The sequence below is a fragment of the Halichoeres trimaculatus genome, unplaced genomic scaffold (assembly GCF_033239565.1).
Source record: "Halichoeres trimaculatus isolate MK-OKI-2021-1 unplaced genomic scaffold, fHalTri1.1 fHalTri1_scaffold_22, whole genome shotgun sequence".
Taxonomy (NCBI): Eukaryota; Metazoa; Chordata; class Actinopteri; order Labriformes; family Labridae; genus Halichoeres; species Halichoeres trimaculatus.
The window spans coordinates 18,614,292-18,634,904 of NW_027437200.1; the positions used below are offsets into that span (position 1 = coordinate 18,614,292).

Consider the following 20,613-nt stretch of genomic DNA (forward strand, 5'->3'; position numbering starts at 1 on the left):
CGGAATGTTCCTTTGGTTGAAAAACAGTTATGTTAGCATAGAAACCAAAGCTTCCAGGTCCTCCTGTGTATTTATGCGGAGTTTTTGTTCCTTGTGGAGGTCGCACATCTGGAAAAGCGAGGCAAAAGGAGGCGACAGCTCATTACAAAACTCGATCAGACCCCTGTATCTTCTCTCCTCACTCACTCAACCTCTCCTGTCTTTCTTTTTTCCTCCCCCTTTCCCTCCACGCCCCGTTCTGATACACTTCAGACATGGTGGGGGGTTCCAGATTATTCCCTCAGTTGCCCTTGCCAGGCAGTAAATACTTCAAAGAGCTCAGGAGGCAGAGAATAGATCACCTGCTGCCACTTTTAGCAGCATTCCTGCAGCTGGGCCATGAGCTAGTGCGCTAACGGACAAAGCTACATGACTACAAAATGAAGAGAAACAGCTCGCCTTTGTATGAATTTGATATCAAATATAAAAACTGGGCAAACAGTGGCAACAAGTTTGAGTTTAACTCACTCTGCCACGGAGGAAAAACTCCTCTGCTGACATTAACGCCATCAATTACAGCCGTTGCTAGCGGTGCACGCCGTGACTTGCGCTTTCAAAAAGGTCATTGCTCCCCAGGACGGCCCTTTTGTTCTCATTTTCCCCTGCACCACTGCGTTTCTTCCTCCCTTCCATCCTCTCTTAATTGTCTGGCAAACATCTCAGCAAGAGAAAGACAAATACTGCTTTTTCCTGTGGATATTGTTCCGTCTGAACTCGCCGTTAATAATTTAGCGCCCATTCTTTGTCTCGCTGCTCCTTTCCTCCCAGGAACACGTCCTTCCCTCACCTTATTTTTTCGCCTCTTAGGCCGATCACTCATCTTTCTTCTGTCTCTTCTCTCCGCTCCCCACAGCCACCTTTAGCCGTGTGAGGCAGACGTCTGCCTGTCAGTCTTTGATGCCGAGGACCTCTCAGCTGCCACAAGGGCCTGCCTCGCGCGAAACACTAGGAGTCTCACGCTCTTGCGCCATAATTAGTCGGCAAGTTTCGACTAATTAATTGGGAGCCTATTAGAGGCGAGAATGAGCAGAAAGGAAGAGGAAAAGACAGCTGCAGGAGAGAATGACAGCTCTCTTTGGTGTTGTTTTACAGTTGGAGCTTCATCCCGATCTTTCTGCCGGATTTGCCTCCTTCTCAGCATTTCTTTCAGCTGTTTTCTTTTTTTTTTCTCTCTCAGATAAATATTTCATTTCGAGAACAGTAATCTGTATGACACCCGGCGATGTACACTGTCATCCCCGCGACTTGATTGCTGTGCCGTGCGAAATAGATCCGTCCACACGGGGAGGCCTTTGATGAGGGGCGCGAGGCAATCACAAGCCCATTTTGCCGAAGCCGGACTCGCAGATCTCGCTGCTCTCACACAAGGCGAACCTTGGAAACTTTCTTTTTCTATCGTCTTGATCTAGATTCAGAATTGGAAGCATGAGGCTGAGTGTGAATCAAATTTGGAGGTTGAAGGGTTTGAATTAGGCACTTGAATGTCGCGGACACAGGATATCGTTGTTGGAGGGATGATTTGAAAGCATTAAAGAGCTAAATAAAGATTCATAGGTTGATAAGTTAATGAGAGCATGCGGTGTGTCCTGGGAGCACATGCTCCTGGGATTTATTCGCAGCACAGTGAATCTTCTGTTGTCAAACTTTCTCCTCTCCCCTCGCTCCTCTCACTGTCTTTGCTAATGTCCTCAATTCTTTCTCCCTGTCTTCCCGACTCTCCTCTCCTCTCCACTGCTCTCTTTGGCAGTGTGTTTGGCCTGTGACGGCCCAGAGGCAGCCATGCTGTCTTCTCCGCTCAATCTGCTGTTTCCCTTCTCCCAGGCCCTGACCCTGCTATACTCAGCACTCACACACACACACACACTCACACATACACACACAACTCTCCCTCCTTGTCTTTTTCTCTTTCACTCTCCTATCCTCCATCCCTCCCTCTCCTCATCATCATCTCTCGCGTGCCCTTCCTCCTCCCTTCCCTCGGTGACCCCTATCTGCTGTCCAGCCAGCTGCAATGTCCGTCAAAGACGCAGCGTGGACACACATACGGAGAAAAAAAAAAAAAAAAAAAAGGAAGCATGCAGGCGCATCACCTCTGTTTTGTCCTCTTCCCACTCAGTCTTTCTTTTTTTTCTTTCCCATCATCCCTTCCTTCCAATGCCTCAGCTGTTTAGGTTGAATCTGCCAGCCTGTAAAAAAAACACAGAGGGCAAAAGGTCTCAGAGCTTCAGCAAAAAATGTAGAGAGGGCACAGAGAGACAGAAGTGATAGTGCGGGGGATGAGGTGTGGAAGTGCTGGTGACGTGGATGAACGCGGGCCCAAAGTGGACTTAGCTGATATGCTACAGTGAAAACACAGCATCCATGACACAAACACTGCTACACCGTAATTGCCCAGAAATGCCCACGCAACAGACATTAGCACGTGTGTGCCCAGCAGCGATGACAGTCTAACCCTCCGCTTCTTCTTTTTTTTTTTTTTTACTCCTCCCGACCACCGCAACATCTTAGCAAGTGCTAAAGACACCGCATCAAATTGCTACTGTATCCCCGGCAGTGGAGCTTCTTTGAAATCTCCCACAGTGTAAGCTAGTCAGCTGATAGGGTGGCTGACTAAAACCAGCTAAGAAAAGCAGCGGCTCAACCAGTGCAGCCAGTGGCCCACTTTCAGCCTGCTTTTCTTGCACAAATGAAGAAAGGATTCAGCATAGGCAGAGTATGCAGCACAAATATCTCTGAGCGCAGCTTTATAGTGGCGTCTTGCTGTGTAATCACCACTTCAGCAGAGCATGACTTTTGTCCCTTTGCACCATGTTTCTTTGGTCGCCTTTTTCCCTCTGAGAACACACTTGGGATGCTGGGAAGATAGCCGGCATGTTGACTTTTCCTGCTCTTATAGTAATCACAAACTGGAAAGAAAACAAAGCCTTATTATCTCAAGATACAACACTTCAAATTTGATGATAATGAGCAAAAGTGAAAAGCTAGCAAGCTAACCAACAGAAGCTGGTACTAGCTAACATTAACATTTTAACTTGTGTTACTTAACACTAGTCATTTAGCTGTATTATGGAAGAGGTGAGAATAATTAAGCTAATTTTAGCAAGTTAGCAAGCGAGCTAGCTAGGAATTGTAGGAAATCTGACGATATGTTAGTTGATCGCTAGCTGAAAAGACACCAAAAAGGTACAACCCCATGAGGCTACTGCTCATATTTAAAGATAAAAAAAAGAAAAGTGCTAACTTACCTAGCTTAAAACAAAAGCTACCACTCCGCTAACTTATGAAGAGGATTAAGATATGTCTTGAAAAGGGGGTGTACCTTGCTAATAGTAATAATAGCACGACCACAGCACAAAAGAGCTTCTTTCTAGCTACTGTCAGACAAAAGCTAACATTATCATTTTGACTTCTTCTACACAAAACAAAATTAATTCTGTTGCATTATGGGTAAGAAGTGAAACCTGCTACCAAAGAGTGATATGCCTTGCTAACCATAATGTTAAAAAGCTAAACAGTAAGACGTTGTCTGAAATCTGACAAGTTGAAAGTTGGAGCTAACATTTGCTAACATTAGCATTCTGAATCGTTCTACTGAAGACCAGAGAAATTTAGCAAAACTATAGGTGAGAAGTGAAAACTCTGAATAAAGAAACAGAGATACCCACGTATCTGTAAAATTAGCCTGCTAACCAGTCAGTGATAGGCACAACCAATTCCTGTTATTGCTAGCAAGCTAACAAGCTTAAAGTTGTTAGAAACTAATTCACCAGATTTCAAAGGACATTGGTGTATAAGGTCAGGAGTACATGTTTTAACTCATTAGCTAAAGGCTAACTTCAGCGAGCTATCCCACTAACAAAGGAAAAGGGGACTTAAGCACTTGGGAGCATGCTAAGCTCATGGCATCTTTAGCTAGCTAAAAAAGGAAAAGCTGAATTAGCTTGCATTTTTATTAGCTAGGTATCAGTTATTACAGCTGAATTGCAGGGTTAGCTATGGAGATGTTATGAGTTATAAAGAATATTTTTATTTGAATATGCTGATTAATTTTTCTGTGGTTATAAACAAATACAAATTAAACACATGGTTGCAACAAGATAACATTAGCTTGATGTCAGTGGTGAAATAGCTTATGTCAGATTATGATATAGGGTGAACGGCTCGAGTTTCACTCACTATGAGAAGAAGACTCTCTGAATTCTTCCACTCCTCCTAACACCCAGATTGTACCACTCTTTGGCCCTGGGTCCCCGACTAACAAGGCCTTTCGCCCCCTTGGGACGTAACCTAGGACGAACAGGCCTCCCTGTTCAGCGCTCAGTGATGCCAGCATTGCAGAGAGGCTTTTTTAACACAGCGGAGTGACCCACTTGTATTGTGTTATGCAGCGGCTGGTAGTGTGGGCTCGCGGGGTGTTTGTGAATATGTAACAAAAGCCTGCCACAGTGCTGCTTGTGCTCTCGGGGCTTTTCTTTGAAGATATTTTCTACGTCCTGATTTCTGAATTGGGTCTTGGAAGGGCCTTTGGATACGTTTGGGAGCAATGTTGCGTGGTTTCATTGAAATACGTGAAAAATTATAATTGATTATTTTGTTAGCCATTTGAGTTTGCCTTCTTGGCTTCAAGTCTTAGATTATTCTTCACTTTTGATCAGATTTAAGAAACTTTGATGGATCTCTCTTCTTTTGCAAGAAGAATTAAACCTGGATCAATGTTGGGAGAATATTAGAGTTAATTCCCCACAGGAACAAATTCAGCACCCGTCCACACTGAAGACTACTCAAGAGTGCTTATTTGTCCAGCTCTACAGGACACATGGATTTAAGTGGTTTTAAAGTACTCATATTGATGGCCCAACCTCAGAGGGAGGTGACACTTCTCAGGAAGGAGAAGAGGGAAAAACAGAGTGTTTCTCCTTTGATATAGCAGCCCAATTCATTAGCTCAGTGGGAAACGTCTTCATTTTTAGCAAGCCTGCCGAGCCAATGAAGCATGGCTTGAAAATAATCACGCCGCACAACACAGCGCGCCACTCCGGCGGCAGCTGAAGGTCGGCTGCTTCCCCCTGGAGAGCTGGCGGAAGCAGGAAGGCTTGCTCCCTTGCTGGGAAGGAGCTAGGCTAAGAGGACTTGGGAGAATTGTTGCATTGTGGGTAACCTGATGGCTCAATCGGAAGTGTATAGGAAGAAGCCAATTGGGCTGCGTTTGACAAGCAGAGATCCATACACCACGATCCATACCCACTGCTTCTACATCTCCTGCTAGCATGCTAACGGCTAATGACTGCATCTGTTGGGTTCAGGAACTTATCAAACTGGGAAACTCAGTTGTGGGATCAGTACTGACTTAAAGTTGTGGTTTTTCTCTGAAGTGGCATTGCCTTAAAGTTGACGCGATTTTAAAAAAACAACTTCTAACAGGAACAGAAGACATTAGAGTTCTGGTGGTTCAGGAATGGCACTCTTCATTCTGTTTCCTTGTCTCCTCTTTCTTTGCCTTGCATTGTGTCCTCAGTCATGTGTCTGCTCTGCATAACTGTCTCGTCGCACTCAAATGCAACCCAGGACTTCTCATATACACCATATGTAACCCCCAAAAAATATATATACATTATTCCATAAGTGCAAAAACATAAAGAGTGATTTGTGTTCTACTTTTTTCTTTTACAGGAGAAAAAGAGCATTAAAAGTAAGCCATGGACCAAACTCTTGTTTTACTTTCTCTATTATGGGCAAAGGCATGCTTGGCTTGGTTTGCACTCACCCTCGCTTCTGCTTGATTTTGGTTTCCCATACTTCGCATCAGGTCATGAATAAATAACATCTAACATAGCATCTCTATAACATTGGCACTCGAATAAGTCTGGCAGTGTGTTACTACGCTAAAGCATTCTGTCAGGGCTTTGGGACGAGGCTCTTTCCTCACAGTTTGTCTCATTTGGCGCCAGCTAGTCAGCTTTGTTTTTGTATTTGGGCTAATTATCTTTCACATATTGCGCTGGGATAAACTCTCGTCCTGTATGACTGGAGTCATCCACAGTGGGGTATCTGCCAAACCTGTTGTCCTGCTCTAGCTTCATAAGCACATAATTTGCTTCCTACAGTAGATGTAGTTAATCTGAGGCCAGGTCCTAGCTAGGTAATTGGTTAAGACCTCTATTAGTGGGTTTAAGAGGATATCAGGCTGCTTTAGCCACACAAAGCTATTAAGCTACTTAGATCAGAATGTGATTGCCGTCTGTCAATCACCAGATAAGGAACACAGGGTGTTGTTGGTGCTCCCAGCTCACAAACAAACAGAGAGTACAAACTGACCTCCTGCCTCCTCGCTTCAATGCTGCCCCTCCCCCTCCCTTCCCCTCCTTAGCACAAACACGTTTTGAAGCATGACATTATTTCAACTCTGATTCACGCCACTGTTTTTTAGTTGGAGGCTGTTGTCGTAGCCAGTCGAGTCTTCCTTTCATTGTTTTTTTTTTTTTTTTTTCTGTTCCCGTTTCTGTCATGTGGTTTGGGTTCTGCATGAAAACATGCGACTTAATCCGCACAACAACCCTTAATTCAATCCACCCGTGATGAATTCAGAGCTGTAGCATTAGCTGTGAGACAAAAAAAAAGGGTGCTTGGTGATCATTTTAACCAGTTTTTGTTGTTTTTTCACCTTCTCCATTAACATTAAGATGCGGTGATGACCTCATTAGGAAGGAAATGCAGACTCACGCATCTAATAGATGAATCATGTTAGCCAAATCATGTGACACATACCACAACAAACACTTAGTGCAAGGAAATCTTAGAAGAAGAAGTCATAATTTATCCAACTTTGGTGGAACAAGCAGAAGTATTTACTTTTCTCTCCGTCTTTTCCCTCTAGACTCTCGGCCCTTGCCTGACGTAGCCATGACTGGCAAGTGCACCCGGGAATGCGACGAGTACGGCCACTCGGACTCCTGCTGGATGCCTGTGCGCACGTCGCCCGAGCGGCGGCCATCCAAGTCTACCACTACCCCACAACAACCAAAGCTTTCCACTTTCATGAGCGGCAACGGCAGCGGCAGCAGTAGCAGCAGCAGCGCCGACCAGCCCGGCAGCCAAGAGACCCTCGCCATGGCCGCGATGGCCAACGGAGACCCCACCGCCGCTCACATGATGGGCGACCGCAACCGCAACTTGCTCAACAAGAAGATGGCCTCCTCCTCCTCCTCGTATGAGGCCTTTGGATCGCCTACATACGGCTCGCCGGGAAGCGGGGAGGAGACGCTGGGCCATCCCACCGAGGAGATCCCGCTGGCACCGACCGGGGAGTACAAACCCACGTCCTGTGGTACTCTGACGCGACGGGAGGTGTACCTGTGAGCTTGTGCCAGAACTATGGCATTGAACACAAGCTTTGTCGCTTACCCACCACCGTTAATGCTCTAAAAGCTTTTGGCCACTCTTTCCTCACAAGGTAGGACTTAACTTTCTCCAAAGACGTGAAAACTCTTGACGGATTTATGAACGTACCTTTCTCAAAGTGCTAATCCTGGCCTCGACCTGGGACAAATCGGAGGAGGAGGACAAACTGTTCATGACGGACAAATTGGGATGTTCTACCGGCGAGTCGGGCTCTTGGGACACAATCTGCTGCCTGACAGTTGATCTGTACAAAAATCAACTCATTTTACATTTACAGTACATGCATGCTTCCCCCTGATCCCCCCCAAAAATGAAGGCCTCATCCTTTGAAGGAGACTCTGTCAAATACAAAACAAGTCTTTTCTGTTTTTTTCTAGAAACAAAGCTGTACATGTGGACTATTTTGACTTCAACGTGTGTCTTGGTTATGCCTTGTTTTTTATTTCCAAACAGTGCAGCACTCTGGTAGTGATGTTCAGTTGCTGCAACAATATTTGGGACACACTGGTCTGTGGATTCTGTCAACCAAGACTGTTTGCGACAAAAGTTGACCAAATCTTATTGAAATCTCACAAGGACAGGAAAGACTAAGCTTTAAGTACTCAGCCTCAGACGACAACGCTTCTTGGACGGAAACGGGGAGCCGGGATTGGAATTTGCTGCAACAACTCCTCGCTTCAGACTCTGCGAACACAACCCAACGGCTGATACTGTCTCACAGATGAAATGTCACTCATTGTACATAAACATTGACCCACGAAACAACGCTAACTGCTCTCATTCCCCTTTTTGTCTTGCTACCTTTCCTCAGTCTCTCATTCTTTGTCTTTGATTGGTGAGGTTGACACTGAAACCCTTCTTTCTATGAGATGCAAAACCTTTCGAGCCATTGGCTGGTGAAGCATGTGTGTACATGGCTGTGCATAGCCCACTCACCTTGGTAGGATGCACCTGTTTATATCAAGCTGTTTTTCCCCAATCGCACACTCACAGCAGATTCATTCAGCTGAAAATCCCGGGTAAGCACAGTGTGTGGCATGCCGAGATTAAAATTCCTGAGGTGCAACTGAAATTGTATGTGTGTATGGGCCAGATATGCAGTATATAGTGTGTGTGTATAGGCTATATTTAGTGTATACTGTAGATGTACACCGATAATAGACTTAAACATGGCCCAGCTCGTCCGAAAACAGCTGCAAGGACAGCGTTTACTATCATTTCTTTATGATTTTCTTCTGTTGTGTGATAGACTGAGCAATAAATATCATAATGTACACGTGACCAACTAGCATCAACTTCTTTTTCACCTCCCCTCAAGCCTTCAAGGTGGCATCACCCCCCTCACAACAACACGGCTGTCTGAGCCTCCTTTTTTAGCACTAGTGGATGTTGCTTTCCGTAGTACATCGATGACGATTTTGAGCACGAATGTAAGAATCAGCTCAACGGAGAACAATCAAAAAAACGGCAAAACTTTCATTAGCAGGGTTTGAAAAGACGGCGTCCAAGTGAAACCAAAGCTTCGCGAACAAGAAGCGCCCCCATCACTTTCTCACACACTCTCTCTCACACACACACACAGGATAGCTTTCTGGGAGAACTTTCCTCAAACGTTATGTGAAGTTTTTTGAATGAAGGATTGCGATTGAATGTGGCTAATGCTAACACACAACCTTGAGATGTGGTGCCCTCCCCTTGTCCACACTGATGTTTTTTTTTTCTTCGCAGCTACAGAGGCGCAAACTTCAAGACTGTAATAAAACAAAAGATTATCAGATGCAACTTTTTTTGTATGTTAGCAAAACCCCTTTGGTTTGACCAGAGCCGCTCTTTCTGCGCTCTGGCGATCTATAGTCTGTAAGTACTACTCGTTGTTGGAAAGAAAGTGCTCCTATACTTATCAACTGTATACATAGATATTTACTTTTTACTGCACGTTTTAATGGGGACTTACTTCACTTACTGAGAAGGAAGACGAAAAAAAAACTGTAAAACAAAATGTACAAAAAAATTCCCTGTAAACATGGAACTCCACCTTGTTGCTTGCTTTTGTTATACCTGAAGAAACATGTAGTACAACTTAGTACATCAACCATAATGTTACTTTTCTATATTTTTATTATCAAGAATCATCGTCTCTGATATCACAACACCTACTTTCATTTTTCAACTTTATACCATCAGCAAACTTTTATCCTCATCTTGTATTGACTTTACGTTATTGTGTCGATTTTACACTATAAAAATCAAAACCGTTGAAATGATCAAGACAAATGTACTATGTGCTTTTTTTTCTTTATCTGGTGCCACTTTGTATATTTAGAGTGCTTCTGAAAAAAATTGAAAAAAAAGAAAAAAAATATAAAAAAAATACTAGAGTGAATGCAAATATGCAATTGTGCCTTTTTATACCAATTGGTATGATTCAATGTCAGTTCGGAATGGTGCATAAACAATTACGTTGCTTTTCAAAAAGTAGATGGGGTGGCGTTTAAAAGCAGACTGATTTGCATATCTTAGATGAAATCCCATGATGTCAAAGGCTTCTTTGAGGACGAACAGTCAAATGTCGGTGAGCTCGGAAGTCGACGGCTATCGCTCACCGGGGTCCGTTAATCCTGTTGAGATATCCATTCCTAGCATAGTGCATTACCGAATGAGTACAGGTACATTCAAAAAGTTGCTTGTTGGTAGTATTAATAATGATATAATGGATTTTTTTGTCGTGTTCCACTCATGTACATGTACGACATCAGAGGTCAAGTAACCTTTGTGCATGAAACAAGCTCTAGGACTGAATATAGAAGCATAGAGAGATAGAGAGCGGCTGAAAAAGAGTGAAAAAATAAAAATAAAAACCGCTTGGAGACATTTGACTGCAGAGAGTTGAGGGAGCCTAGAGATAAAAATGCTAATGTGACGGTTTACTAGGAGTCGGAAGTGGGAGAGGAGAGACGAAAAAAAGCTGCAAGGGAGAGTCGCTGACAGAACACACACCTCAGGATGTGCGGTGCAACACAACACTCGGATTCACAGTGTATGCGTATCAGAGTGTGTGATGAAACCCTGTCCTACAAACAAGCACGGTGTGATGTTTGCTATGATATTACGAGGTGATGCTTGGAGATCAGATGGAGTGAAAACAGACCGTGTAGACAAAAAAGACAAGACGCTGAATTCCGTTTTATTCACCGAGGTGACAAACAAACACGGCCTGTGCAGCACCTGCCAGTCAAACGTTTGCGTCCTGTCGCCCGAGGCGTGTGTTCAGTCGCTGCTCTCCACTATTCATATAGCCTTCACAGTGTGTAATGAGATTTGTAATATTAACCATTACTATTTGTCCTGCGACTTGGATGTTGATATAGAAATTGAGGAACCAATTTATCATCGTTTAATATGAGTCACTATGCACGCAGCTTAGCTGAACATGGCAAAGTGTATTGAACGCAAGTCCACTTCTATTTATGAGATATTTTACATAATTTAATTTGCTTTTGTACAGGTTTGTGTAAATAAATTGCTTGTCATTTTTGTCTCTGCAGAAATTAAAATATAACATGGTAAAACAGGTTTGGTCTTTTCATCTCTTTGCTGTATTTAATTTCAAAATGTGTGGGTTTGGTTTTTGAAATTTAATGCAGGGACATCCTTAAACCATTAGGTGCTTTTCAACTGCAGGAACTAGGTCTTATATTAAGTTCCTTGAAAGGGCCCTGTCTGAAGGGTAGTACACTAGGTCTAAAAAACTTTGAGAGGCAGGACGTGTAACCTAAGGACTTGTAATCCTGTGGATCACACATAGCTGTTATCTGCACAGTTTAATGACACCACAACAGTTGTCTTTTTTTTTTTAGCCTGATAATGGAAATAGTTCCCCAGTTTGCCAGTCAGCTGTTTTCTTGTCCATGTCATAATTGTCTTTAACCAATAATAAAATAATAATATAAATAATAAAAGAACAAAAAACAAAACAAATTAAGACCAAAAGCTGTTGTGTAGTTTGTTTGTTTCGCTAATGCGAGTGCTAATGCTAAAAAAGAGGAAAATTGTCGTAATTTAGTTGGTTAGTTTTGCTAATGCTAATGCTCAGAAAATAAAAACAAACAGAAATGTAAAGTTTCTTATTTTCCCTATTGCTAATGCTAATGCCAATACTAAAAAAAAAAGAAAGAAGGTAAATTGTTGTCGTTTGGTTTGATAATTTGGCTAATGGTGGCATCAATGGTTGGACAATAAAAACAAAGGAAACTGTTGTTTATAATTTGTTAGTTTTGCAAATGCTGATGCTAATGTTAAAAAAGAGACAATTTAGGGTAATTTTGTTTGTTAGTTTGGCTAATGCTAATGTAAATGCTTTGAAAATTAAAAAAAACAAAAATGCAAAGTTTAATATTTTCTCTAATGCTAATGCTAATACTAAAAAAGGACAAATTGTTGTAGGTTAGTTTGACAGTTTGACTAATACTAATAATAAAAACTAATAATACAATAAAAAATATCTTAAAAAATGTCGTATATTTTGTAAGTTTTTCTAATGCTAGTGCTAATGCTAAAAAGAGAGACAAAATGTTTTTGGTTAGTTTGGTTAATGCTGATGTTCATGTTAAATAATAATAAAAACAGGAGCATTGTTGTATGGTATGCTAGCTTTGACGGTGCTAATGCTAACTGCTAAAGCAACACTGTCCACTATAAGCTATTAAAGGGGAAATGTGTGTCTGCCATCCAACAGATGTAAACCCAAACCTCACTCGAGCTTTGACCTCTGTTTTTGGACTCCACCAACCAAGGTTAGCATTGACAACAAAAGTAATGCTAATAATGCTAATGCATTGACTTTTACATTTTTGATTGAAGAATTTTTGACTGTTTTTATGTCACATTAAAATTGCAGGCCTCAAACACCAAGGTCTGCCCATAGCCCTGTCCCTGAAAGGCCTCATGGGCTGGCCAATCAGAAGGAAGGGGGTTTGTGGAGTGGGGAGTCTTAAGGAGACAGGCTGCAATTGGCTTATTAGCTGCAATTAGTTTTAATTATTTTAATTATAATTATTTATTTATTTATTTATTTATTTATTTATTTATTTTATTTTATTTTATTTTATTTAATTTAATTTAATTTAATTTAATTTAATTTAATTTAATTTTATTTTATTTTATTTTATTTTGAGAGAATGAGAGAAAAATAACTTTTTTATTTTTTGTTATTATTGTTATACCAGTGGGACAGCATAAAGTCTAAAAGGCGTAATACCCTCTCTTTAAAGTGAGTTTATCATACCTTATTATCTGTGCTCGTGCAGGCAAATTAAAACGAAGTTTTATTTGAGACCAACATGCTCTGTAAAGCTTATGGGTCGATAAATGTATGTGATTTTATGGCAGAAGAGCAACAGTTGGGATTATTTGATTGAAACTATTGACATGTGCAGCTTATGGTTCAGGATTAACATATGTGTGTGTAATAAATTGAAGGAAAGAACTCTGATGAGATTAAATGAAGGTCACAGCCCCCCTAGAGGATAAAAAATGTACAGCAAATTTACATTTAGTTCATGATGAGCGATACACAGAGAATTAATTATGTGTACACATCAATGTAAGACAACTGTATCCAAGCAGATTGAGAATGTGATGCTTGAATAATGTTTATTATGCATTGATTTGACACAGGCTGTGGGCTTACACGCACATTTTGACATAAAAGAGTTTGCTTATATGTTTTTGAATGTGTTTCCCATCATGCCTGCGTGATGTATGAGGTGATTACAGCCTCGGTGATTAGAGATCCATTCCACTTCTGTCCCTACGCTCTGATTAACAGCACGTGGCAGCCTCTCCAACACCCTCAAACTGCTAATGGCACCCTAATAGAACGCTTACAACGCACTGTAAAAACCCACTCTGCAAATTTCAATCATGTGTTGAAAGTTTTAAAGAAGAGCATCTCAATTTCTTCCTCAAATTATTTGACTCATTGTTTTTGTTTGAGGAACTTTTGTTGGTGGGGAAATTCAGAAAGCACGAGCCTGTATTTCTCATCTTCAAAGGACGCCGCTTCCAAGAAACACTGGGTTTGAAAATTTTCTCCTTCGTTTCTTGTCCTCTCTGAAACATTTTGAATCTCTGGCGTGGAATAATCAGCGGGTGGTTTTTTTTTTTCTGTAATTCAAAGAGAGACAGAGGGAAATGAAGACAAATTAGGATGAATTTGAATGTATTTAATGTGTAGGCGGTTCAAACCAATTAACAGCTGTGAGATGTTATGAATAAAAAGGCTGATGCTGTAGATTCCACTAAAAAAGAAGAGCTTGAGTCCACTCACTGGTGGTTTAATGAGGTACGCCTGTTCAGGTGCTCGTTAACAGAAATGTCTAATCAGCCAATCAGCTGGCAGCAACTAAAACTGACTTTGTTGCGCTTGTTTACAACCAAGGTACGCAGATGACCATTTTTACACGCCCCACACAATGAACCTTGAAGTGAATGTTCCCTGGTTTGGCAAGTCTTGATTTCTGTGTTGGCATTTAGATGGAAGGGTCAGAGTTTGGAGAAAACAACATGAGCGCATGGATTCATCCTGAGTTCATGTTGCTTGTGGTGTAATGGTGTGGAGGTATTTTCTTGGCAAAATTCCCCAAAAGTAGTGATGTGCGGGTCGATACTGTAAATAGTAATACCTGCGATACCAGCTCTTTGTGCTCTAAAATCAATTCTCAACCCAAATATCAATATTTTTTTTGATACTTCAGTCATCTGAGGTCCTGTAAATCATTAACAGAAACACAGCGAAAAGTATCCAAACTGTTGAGAACGTATCTGACTAAACCACCGTTCAATGGGAACTACTCTTTCTTACGTCTGGGCAGACTGTAGTCTGTCGTCAGAGCACAAAAGATGTTGTGACACTTGCAGAGCACTGTTGCTGATGGAGTTGTTCGAATTGATCGATATGGTTATGAAATGAGTAACAAAATAAATACATGGTTCAATAAATAGCTGCATGAGTTCACTTGGAGTAATAATATGTACATCAAGGAGATAATCTTACAGGCAAAAGCCTAGATTAATTCAGGTAAGGTTGATGAGTTAGAGTAGATTATAAACAACAGGAGTCATTGAAATTACACAGAACAGTTGTAATGAAACAGCCATGGTGAGTTAAGAAAAGATAAATACTTTAAGAGATGAATAAAAAATAACATTTAATAGAATAGAATATACTTTTATTGATCACCTTGGGGGAAATTTTGTTGTCACAGCAGCTCACAAAAAAGTGCAATAATGCAATAACAATAAAAAAAAAAAAAAAAAAAAAGACATTTAAAGATATACAAAAAAAATGTTTCTATATATATGTATATATTTACACATACAATATACAGTATACAATATATAAAATCTTTTTTTAAATTTTCTTTATTTTGTATCTTATTTTACTTTACTTCACTTATGTTTGCACCTCACACTGTTTTGCACTGGCTGAAGGGCTTTTGCTATTTCCTTGTACTTTTTGCAATGACAAATGAAGTTTAATTTCTATTCTATTCTATTCTATTCTATTCGATTCTATATTACCCTGGTCACCTCCCGTTTAAACTTCTGCAATGTCCTTCTCTCTGGTCTACCACTCAAGCTTCTTCATAAACTCCAACAGCAGCAGTGGCTGCCAATCCTTTTACAAAATGTATTATTATTATTTTTTTAAATATAGTATTTATTATAAGATCCTCCTTCTCACCTTTAAAGCTCATAATATCCTTGTACCTTCATACCTTTCTGATCTTCTTCACACCTATACACCCTTCAGGACTCTACGATCTTCTTCCTCTATGATCCTTGTAACATCTTCGGCCCACCTATCTTTAACGGGGTCCCAAGCTTTAAGCCGTGCTGCCCCTGTCTCTGGAACTCTCCCTCAGAATATCAAGGATATTACCTGTCTCTCCATTTTCAAATCTCAGCTTAAAACTCATTTGTTCCATCTAGGTTTTAGTGGTTGACCTCTCCATCCTCGCCTCTGTTGTTTGTTGTTTTTATGTAACTGATTGTGTTCTCATTTTATACTTTTATGTAAGGTGACCTTGAGTGTCAATAAAATGTATTATTATTATCATATTTCCGTAAAGTATTGGTATTGGATCGGTAGTGCCGATACCATCCTGAATTTTACTCATTATTGGATCATTAAGGAAATTAGTAGTATCAAACATCATTACCCCTAAGTCGAGTACTGTCCATTCTTTTTGGACATGTCACAAAGCTCTTGAACATAACCATTAGTTCCTTGTACTCCAATGACTTCCAGAGTCACCAGATCTCATGTCAAGAGAGCTCCTTTGGCACGGTGATACAGGAGACCAAAATCTCTGAGGAATGTTCCCAGCACCTTGTTGAATCTGCACCAAAGAGAGGTAAGGCAGTTCTGAAGGCAAAATGGGGTCAGACAAGGTGTACCTAATAAAGAGGTTGGTGTATTTCAAAGCAGTGTGCAACATATCCTATTAAGTTCATGGGCCATCAGGTCAAAGCAATCCACAAGTGCTTTCGTGATTGCTTCACAACAAAGTGCGGGCACCCGATGAGTTTTCATGGTGATTTCATTGGTATTAACAAGCACCCTCTGACACCCATTATCAGCAATCACAGCCGACATTGCCCTTGACGAAGAGGCTCTCACACATAAAAATGTCTGGCCGTGTACCGGCCTCCCACTCAGGTTTCAAAAGAGGCATTGGTGAAACCTGGATGATAATCGCTTATTCTCCTGGATCTGAGGTCCATTCTGCAGAGGTGTCGTGTTCAACCAGCGTATGAGGGGGAGATAGTGTGGGACGGACAGGCTGATAAAAGTGCCGGCTCAGGAGGGCAGGAAGGGGAACAGTCTCTGCACGCTATACAGTGTGTAAGAGAGATATAGAGAATATGGAAGGTAATACTCCCCTTGCTCACATATATAAAGCTAATTAATGAAATCATTGATCACTTCTCCCACATCCAACATGAGGTATGCAGTTTTAATATAAATTCCATTCCCATTTATGCTCACTGGTGCGAAATAACGACTCCAAACCACATCAGCGCAGGGAATTTCAACCATAAACCTTCGAGGAAGCTATTTGATAACCACAATTTATGACTTTTTTATTGTCTTTGAATTTTATTTTTCCAGCACAACCGCGGGAAATGGCATCCAAGGAATAGCAGTTAAGGCTTTGTTAAATTGATTTCTGTTCCATATTTATTTTACGAACGCGCACAGGGGATTGAGGGCGAACTTTTTTATGTGTTGCGGATGGTGGAATAAACAAGTTCATGAGGAAACTCCAGTAATAACTTAGATTCCATTGTGATCACACAAATTCTATCAGCGCTTATTTTCGCCGGCCATCACACCCCTGAGGATGATGCCATTACACTTGATTTCATTGCTCTCGAAGCGGAAACGGACACACACTCGCACAGACGCGCAGACACATAAATGAAACTCTGCCCAGCCTCTAAGTTTAATTGGTGAAGTCGATGTTGTCTGATGGGAATCCATTTCCTCGAGTGAATTTATCGCAGTAGCTTTGTGGCATTTTAATTTGGAATATGGATGACTTATAAACCTAAACAGGAAGAGAAGTTGATAAATAAAGGCTTAATGTTGGAGGTCACTCATAAAGGTTGTGACACTGTGCTTTTTTAATCTCCCTCAGATGATTATGCCATCCCCTCTGAAAAATCCTCAAATGCCTCAGAAACTTATGAAACAGGAAACAGGTGCACTGTGCTCTGCTTTTGGGGGAAATTAATTTAACTATCTTCATAAGTGTCCCCTTAAGTTTCACAAAACAAGTCTATATGTGTAGATTTTACAAAACTATCAAACACAAGACATAAAAAAACAGCCAAAATATTATATTTTTGCTCCTGACTTGGTAATTTCTGTCACAGAAGAAGATATACACTGCAAAAAAAAGAAAGAAAGAAATTCAAGCATTTTTTGTGTTTAATTCTTTAAAAAACAAAAAGTAAATAAACAAAAACACTTAATATGAGTCATAGTCATCTTGCAAGTCTAGATGAATGTCTTATTTCAAGATATTAAGACTAAAAGAGAGGCAAAACTTGGGCAACATTAGCAGATTTAAGGTTAGCATGTGAGATAGCTACAACTAATGGTAGCTAGAAATTAATTATAGTTAGCTATTTGCTTTCTTTATATATATATTTTAGATATCTAAAATAATTTAACAAGCTAGCAGTTAAATCAAAAATTAAAGACCGACAGAGAAAAGAAACACTGACAACTTAGCTAAATCTGGCAAAGAGTGCTAGCTTAGCTAATCTTATTAGCGACAATTTTATTTTCTAGTTCTTTTTTTGTTGTTTTCTTGTAAATAAGCTAAAATAATGCTTGTTTAATCATAATTTGCATATTTCAACAAGAGTTTTTGATTCTGGCTGAAGTAGCTCAAAATTAGCAACTAGCCTAACGCTAAAGCTAAAATAAACAGTTATACTTGTAAGTATTTACAATAACACCTGAGTAGATTTTTTATTTTAAAATGGAAAAACCACAAAAAAAAAGAAATGCACTGGAGTTACAAAGTGATATGACAGCTAGCTTACTTAGCACTAATTCAGGGATAGCTTAGCCATTTTTCTTCTTTCCAAAATCAACATTTCAAGCTAGCAAAACAAAAGTTTAAAATAACCTCAGCACTGTTTATTAGCCAATTTTAGAATTTGTGAAAATTCTGAGATCAGGCTAATATTAGCTTAAGCTTTCTAGCATTAGCTAGTGTTCACTTTTAACAGTATCGTTTGAGTTTAGCAAATTGTTATCTATCTATCATAGATATTTCTAATTTGGAGGCAAGTATTATGTTTTGGCTCGTTTTGAAAGCACAATGATAAACATCTATGAAATCTTGAGTTTTTGCTAACATTAGCCAGCTATCTTTCATGCTAAATTTCAGATCTTGCATTATCTAATTGCCAAATTACTTTCTTATACTCTATTAACTCTACATACATTATTGTAGAGTCAAACCTTGTATATTTTATAATTTAACAGAAAAAAAAAGAATTGTAGCTAACATAAGCTACAGCTAACTAGCTTTCAGTATTCTCATAGCTGTGTTTACTCCATCTTTTTTATAAAATAATATTTCCATTCGAGGGACAAAATGCAACATTTAGACAAGTTCTACATGATTCTATGTTATAATTTCATATAAACTATATCAGATGGAGACTTTTAGAGTAAAACAAACATTGGTTGGTGTTTTTTGAGTTGTTTCAGCTCATCTAGCTGCTCAGACCTCAGAAAGTCTGCACTGAACCTGGAGCACAAGCAACCCTCAGCACTATTTAAGTCCCATCAGTCATTGTTTCTCTGGCTCATTCCTCGCGCTGTTGAACATTTTTCACTTGCAAAGTAGGACGCAGAGCAGACAGGACCTGAACTGGCAGAGAGGAGGAGTGAGTGATCTTTCTCCAGCACGCGCAGGTCACTTGTTATTACCCACAAGACTCCTGCTGACCCCTGGTGTCACATGATAGATTCCCTACGATGATCTGCAGCCCGGACGGAGCTCTGTCATGTGATCTCTTCGTGTGAATACTTCTCGTTGTGAGGCCAAAAGAAATCTGCAGTGGAGCTGGCAAATGTACTACCACTCATTAATCACACATCAGTTGTGAGTTGAACGCACACAAATTTATATGTACTAGATTTATGTGGCAAAAGCAATTGGACAAAAATCCATACAAGCCTTAGAAGTCAGAGCCAGGTCGTGATTAATGAGGACTACTTACATCGGAGAGAGTGAGAGGGTGAGAAGAAAAGGCAAGCTGGAGCTGGAGGAGGGTTGAGAAATGACAAATAGATGGCAGTAGACTGTGGGGGAAAGGGATTGAAGATAGGGTGACTACTTGATCGACTATCCAACACACCCCGCCCCCAGGCCCCTTCACATCCAGACTTTATGTACCAAAAAGTAAGCCCCAGAAGTGACAAATGCAGTGATTTATAGCGACTAGACTGGAACTTTAAAATTAGTTTTGTTCTGGAACTAGGGGAAATGAGAAACCTTGCAAAAATGTAAAAAAGCAACAATTAATTGTGACTCAAGGTGGGATAATTTCCCCCAAAACCTGCAGAATTAACTGTTCCTTATTGTCTAAAAAGACTGTTAAAAAGTATGTTTAAAAGGACATATAAAGACATTTTAAGTCAAGGTTACTCTCTGACAAAGGCTGTTGAATCTAAAGATTCAAACTTGAAGAGAAAAGTGACAAAGAGGTTTCCATTCTTGCCCATCACAATAAAATTGCTGATGGAAAAAAAAGGTAAAAGTATGCCAAAATTCTGTTCCTTTCACAGAAACATTTCTGCAGACTGAATTATTTGATGCTTTGACACTCATTCCTTTGTAAATGTAAGTTGGATAGATATATGTCATTTTTTTTATTATAATAATTTTATTTCATTTTTCCCTTTTTCATTTCTATTTTTTTGCCAGTTTGGCCTTACAGAGCAAGACCTTCTTCTCTTTCTTTTCTAGAAATTAGTCACGTGTAAGTGATTAACTTACCTAACATTCTGCCTGCTGAATTCTATAAACCCTTATTCAAAACATAGCTGTGGCATCTTTTCAGGGCTAACACTGGCAATCATCTTAAGCTAGCCAGTTATCTAATTTTATTCAGATCTAAAATGGAATAAATTGTTTAATGCAATAATCTTATAAGAGTTAGCAGAAAATTTTAGTTGTAAGTCTGCTGCTAGCTGGATTGCTAAAATTATAGGACAATGAATAATTAAAAAATGTTTATTTGTTTATTTTTATTTTTATTTTATTTTTTTATTTTTTTGAGGACAATACAAGAAATAACAGGGCTGCACAACTAGTGCATTTTGTAGAATAGTCCAGAAAACTGTTGTGCAAAAAAAAATAAAAAAAAATAAATTAAATAGAGAAAAATACTATTGAATTATATATATATATATATATATATATATATATATATATATATATATATATATATATATATATATATATATATATATATATAAAGTTAAACCAGAAGTTTACATATACTATATAAAAAGGCACATAACTTTTTTTTCTCAGTATGTAACATTCAAACAGATTTAACTCTTCCTGTTTTTGGTCAATT

General features: G+C 39.7%; 1 protein-coding gene across 6 annotated transcripts in view; it reads left to right on the forward strand.

The window, feature by feature from the left end:
- The window catches only part of pcdh7b (protocadherin 7b), a 142,896-nt gene extending 131,874 nt beyond the window's left edge, over window positions 1–11,022 (forward strand). For 2 of the 6 annotated variants that reach the window (XM_074661814.1, XM_074661815.1), the window contains exons 3-4: window positions 5,710–5,728; window positions 6,914–7,053. In XM_074661814.1, the coding sequence (XP_074517915.1) occupies window positions 5,710–5,726 (17 nt within the window). In that variant the 3' untranslated portion in view covers window positions 5,727–5,728; window positions 6,914–7,053. Of the gene's footprint in view, window positions 1–5,709; window positions 5,729–6,913 lie in introns of all 6 variants that reach the window. The other 4 variants (XM_074661811.1, XM_074661812.1, XM_074661813.1 and 1 more) reach the window with 3 other exon arrangements.
- Window positions 11,023–20,613: the final 9,591 nt, after the last annotated feature.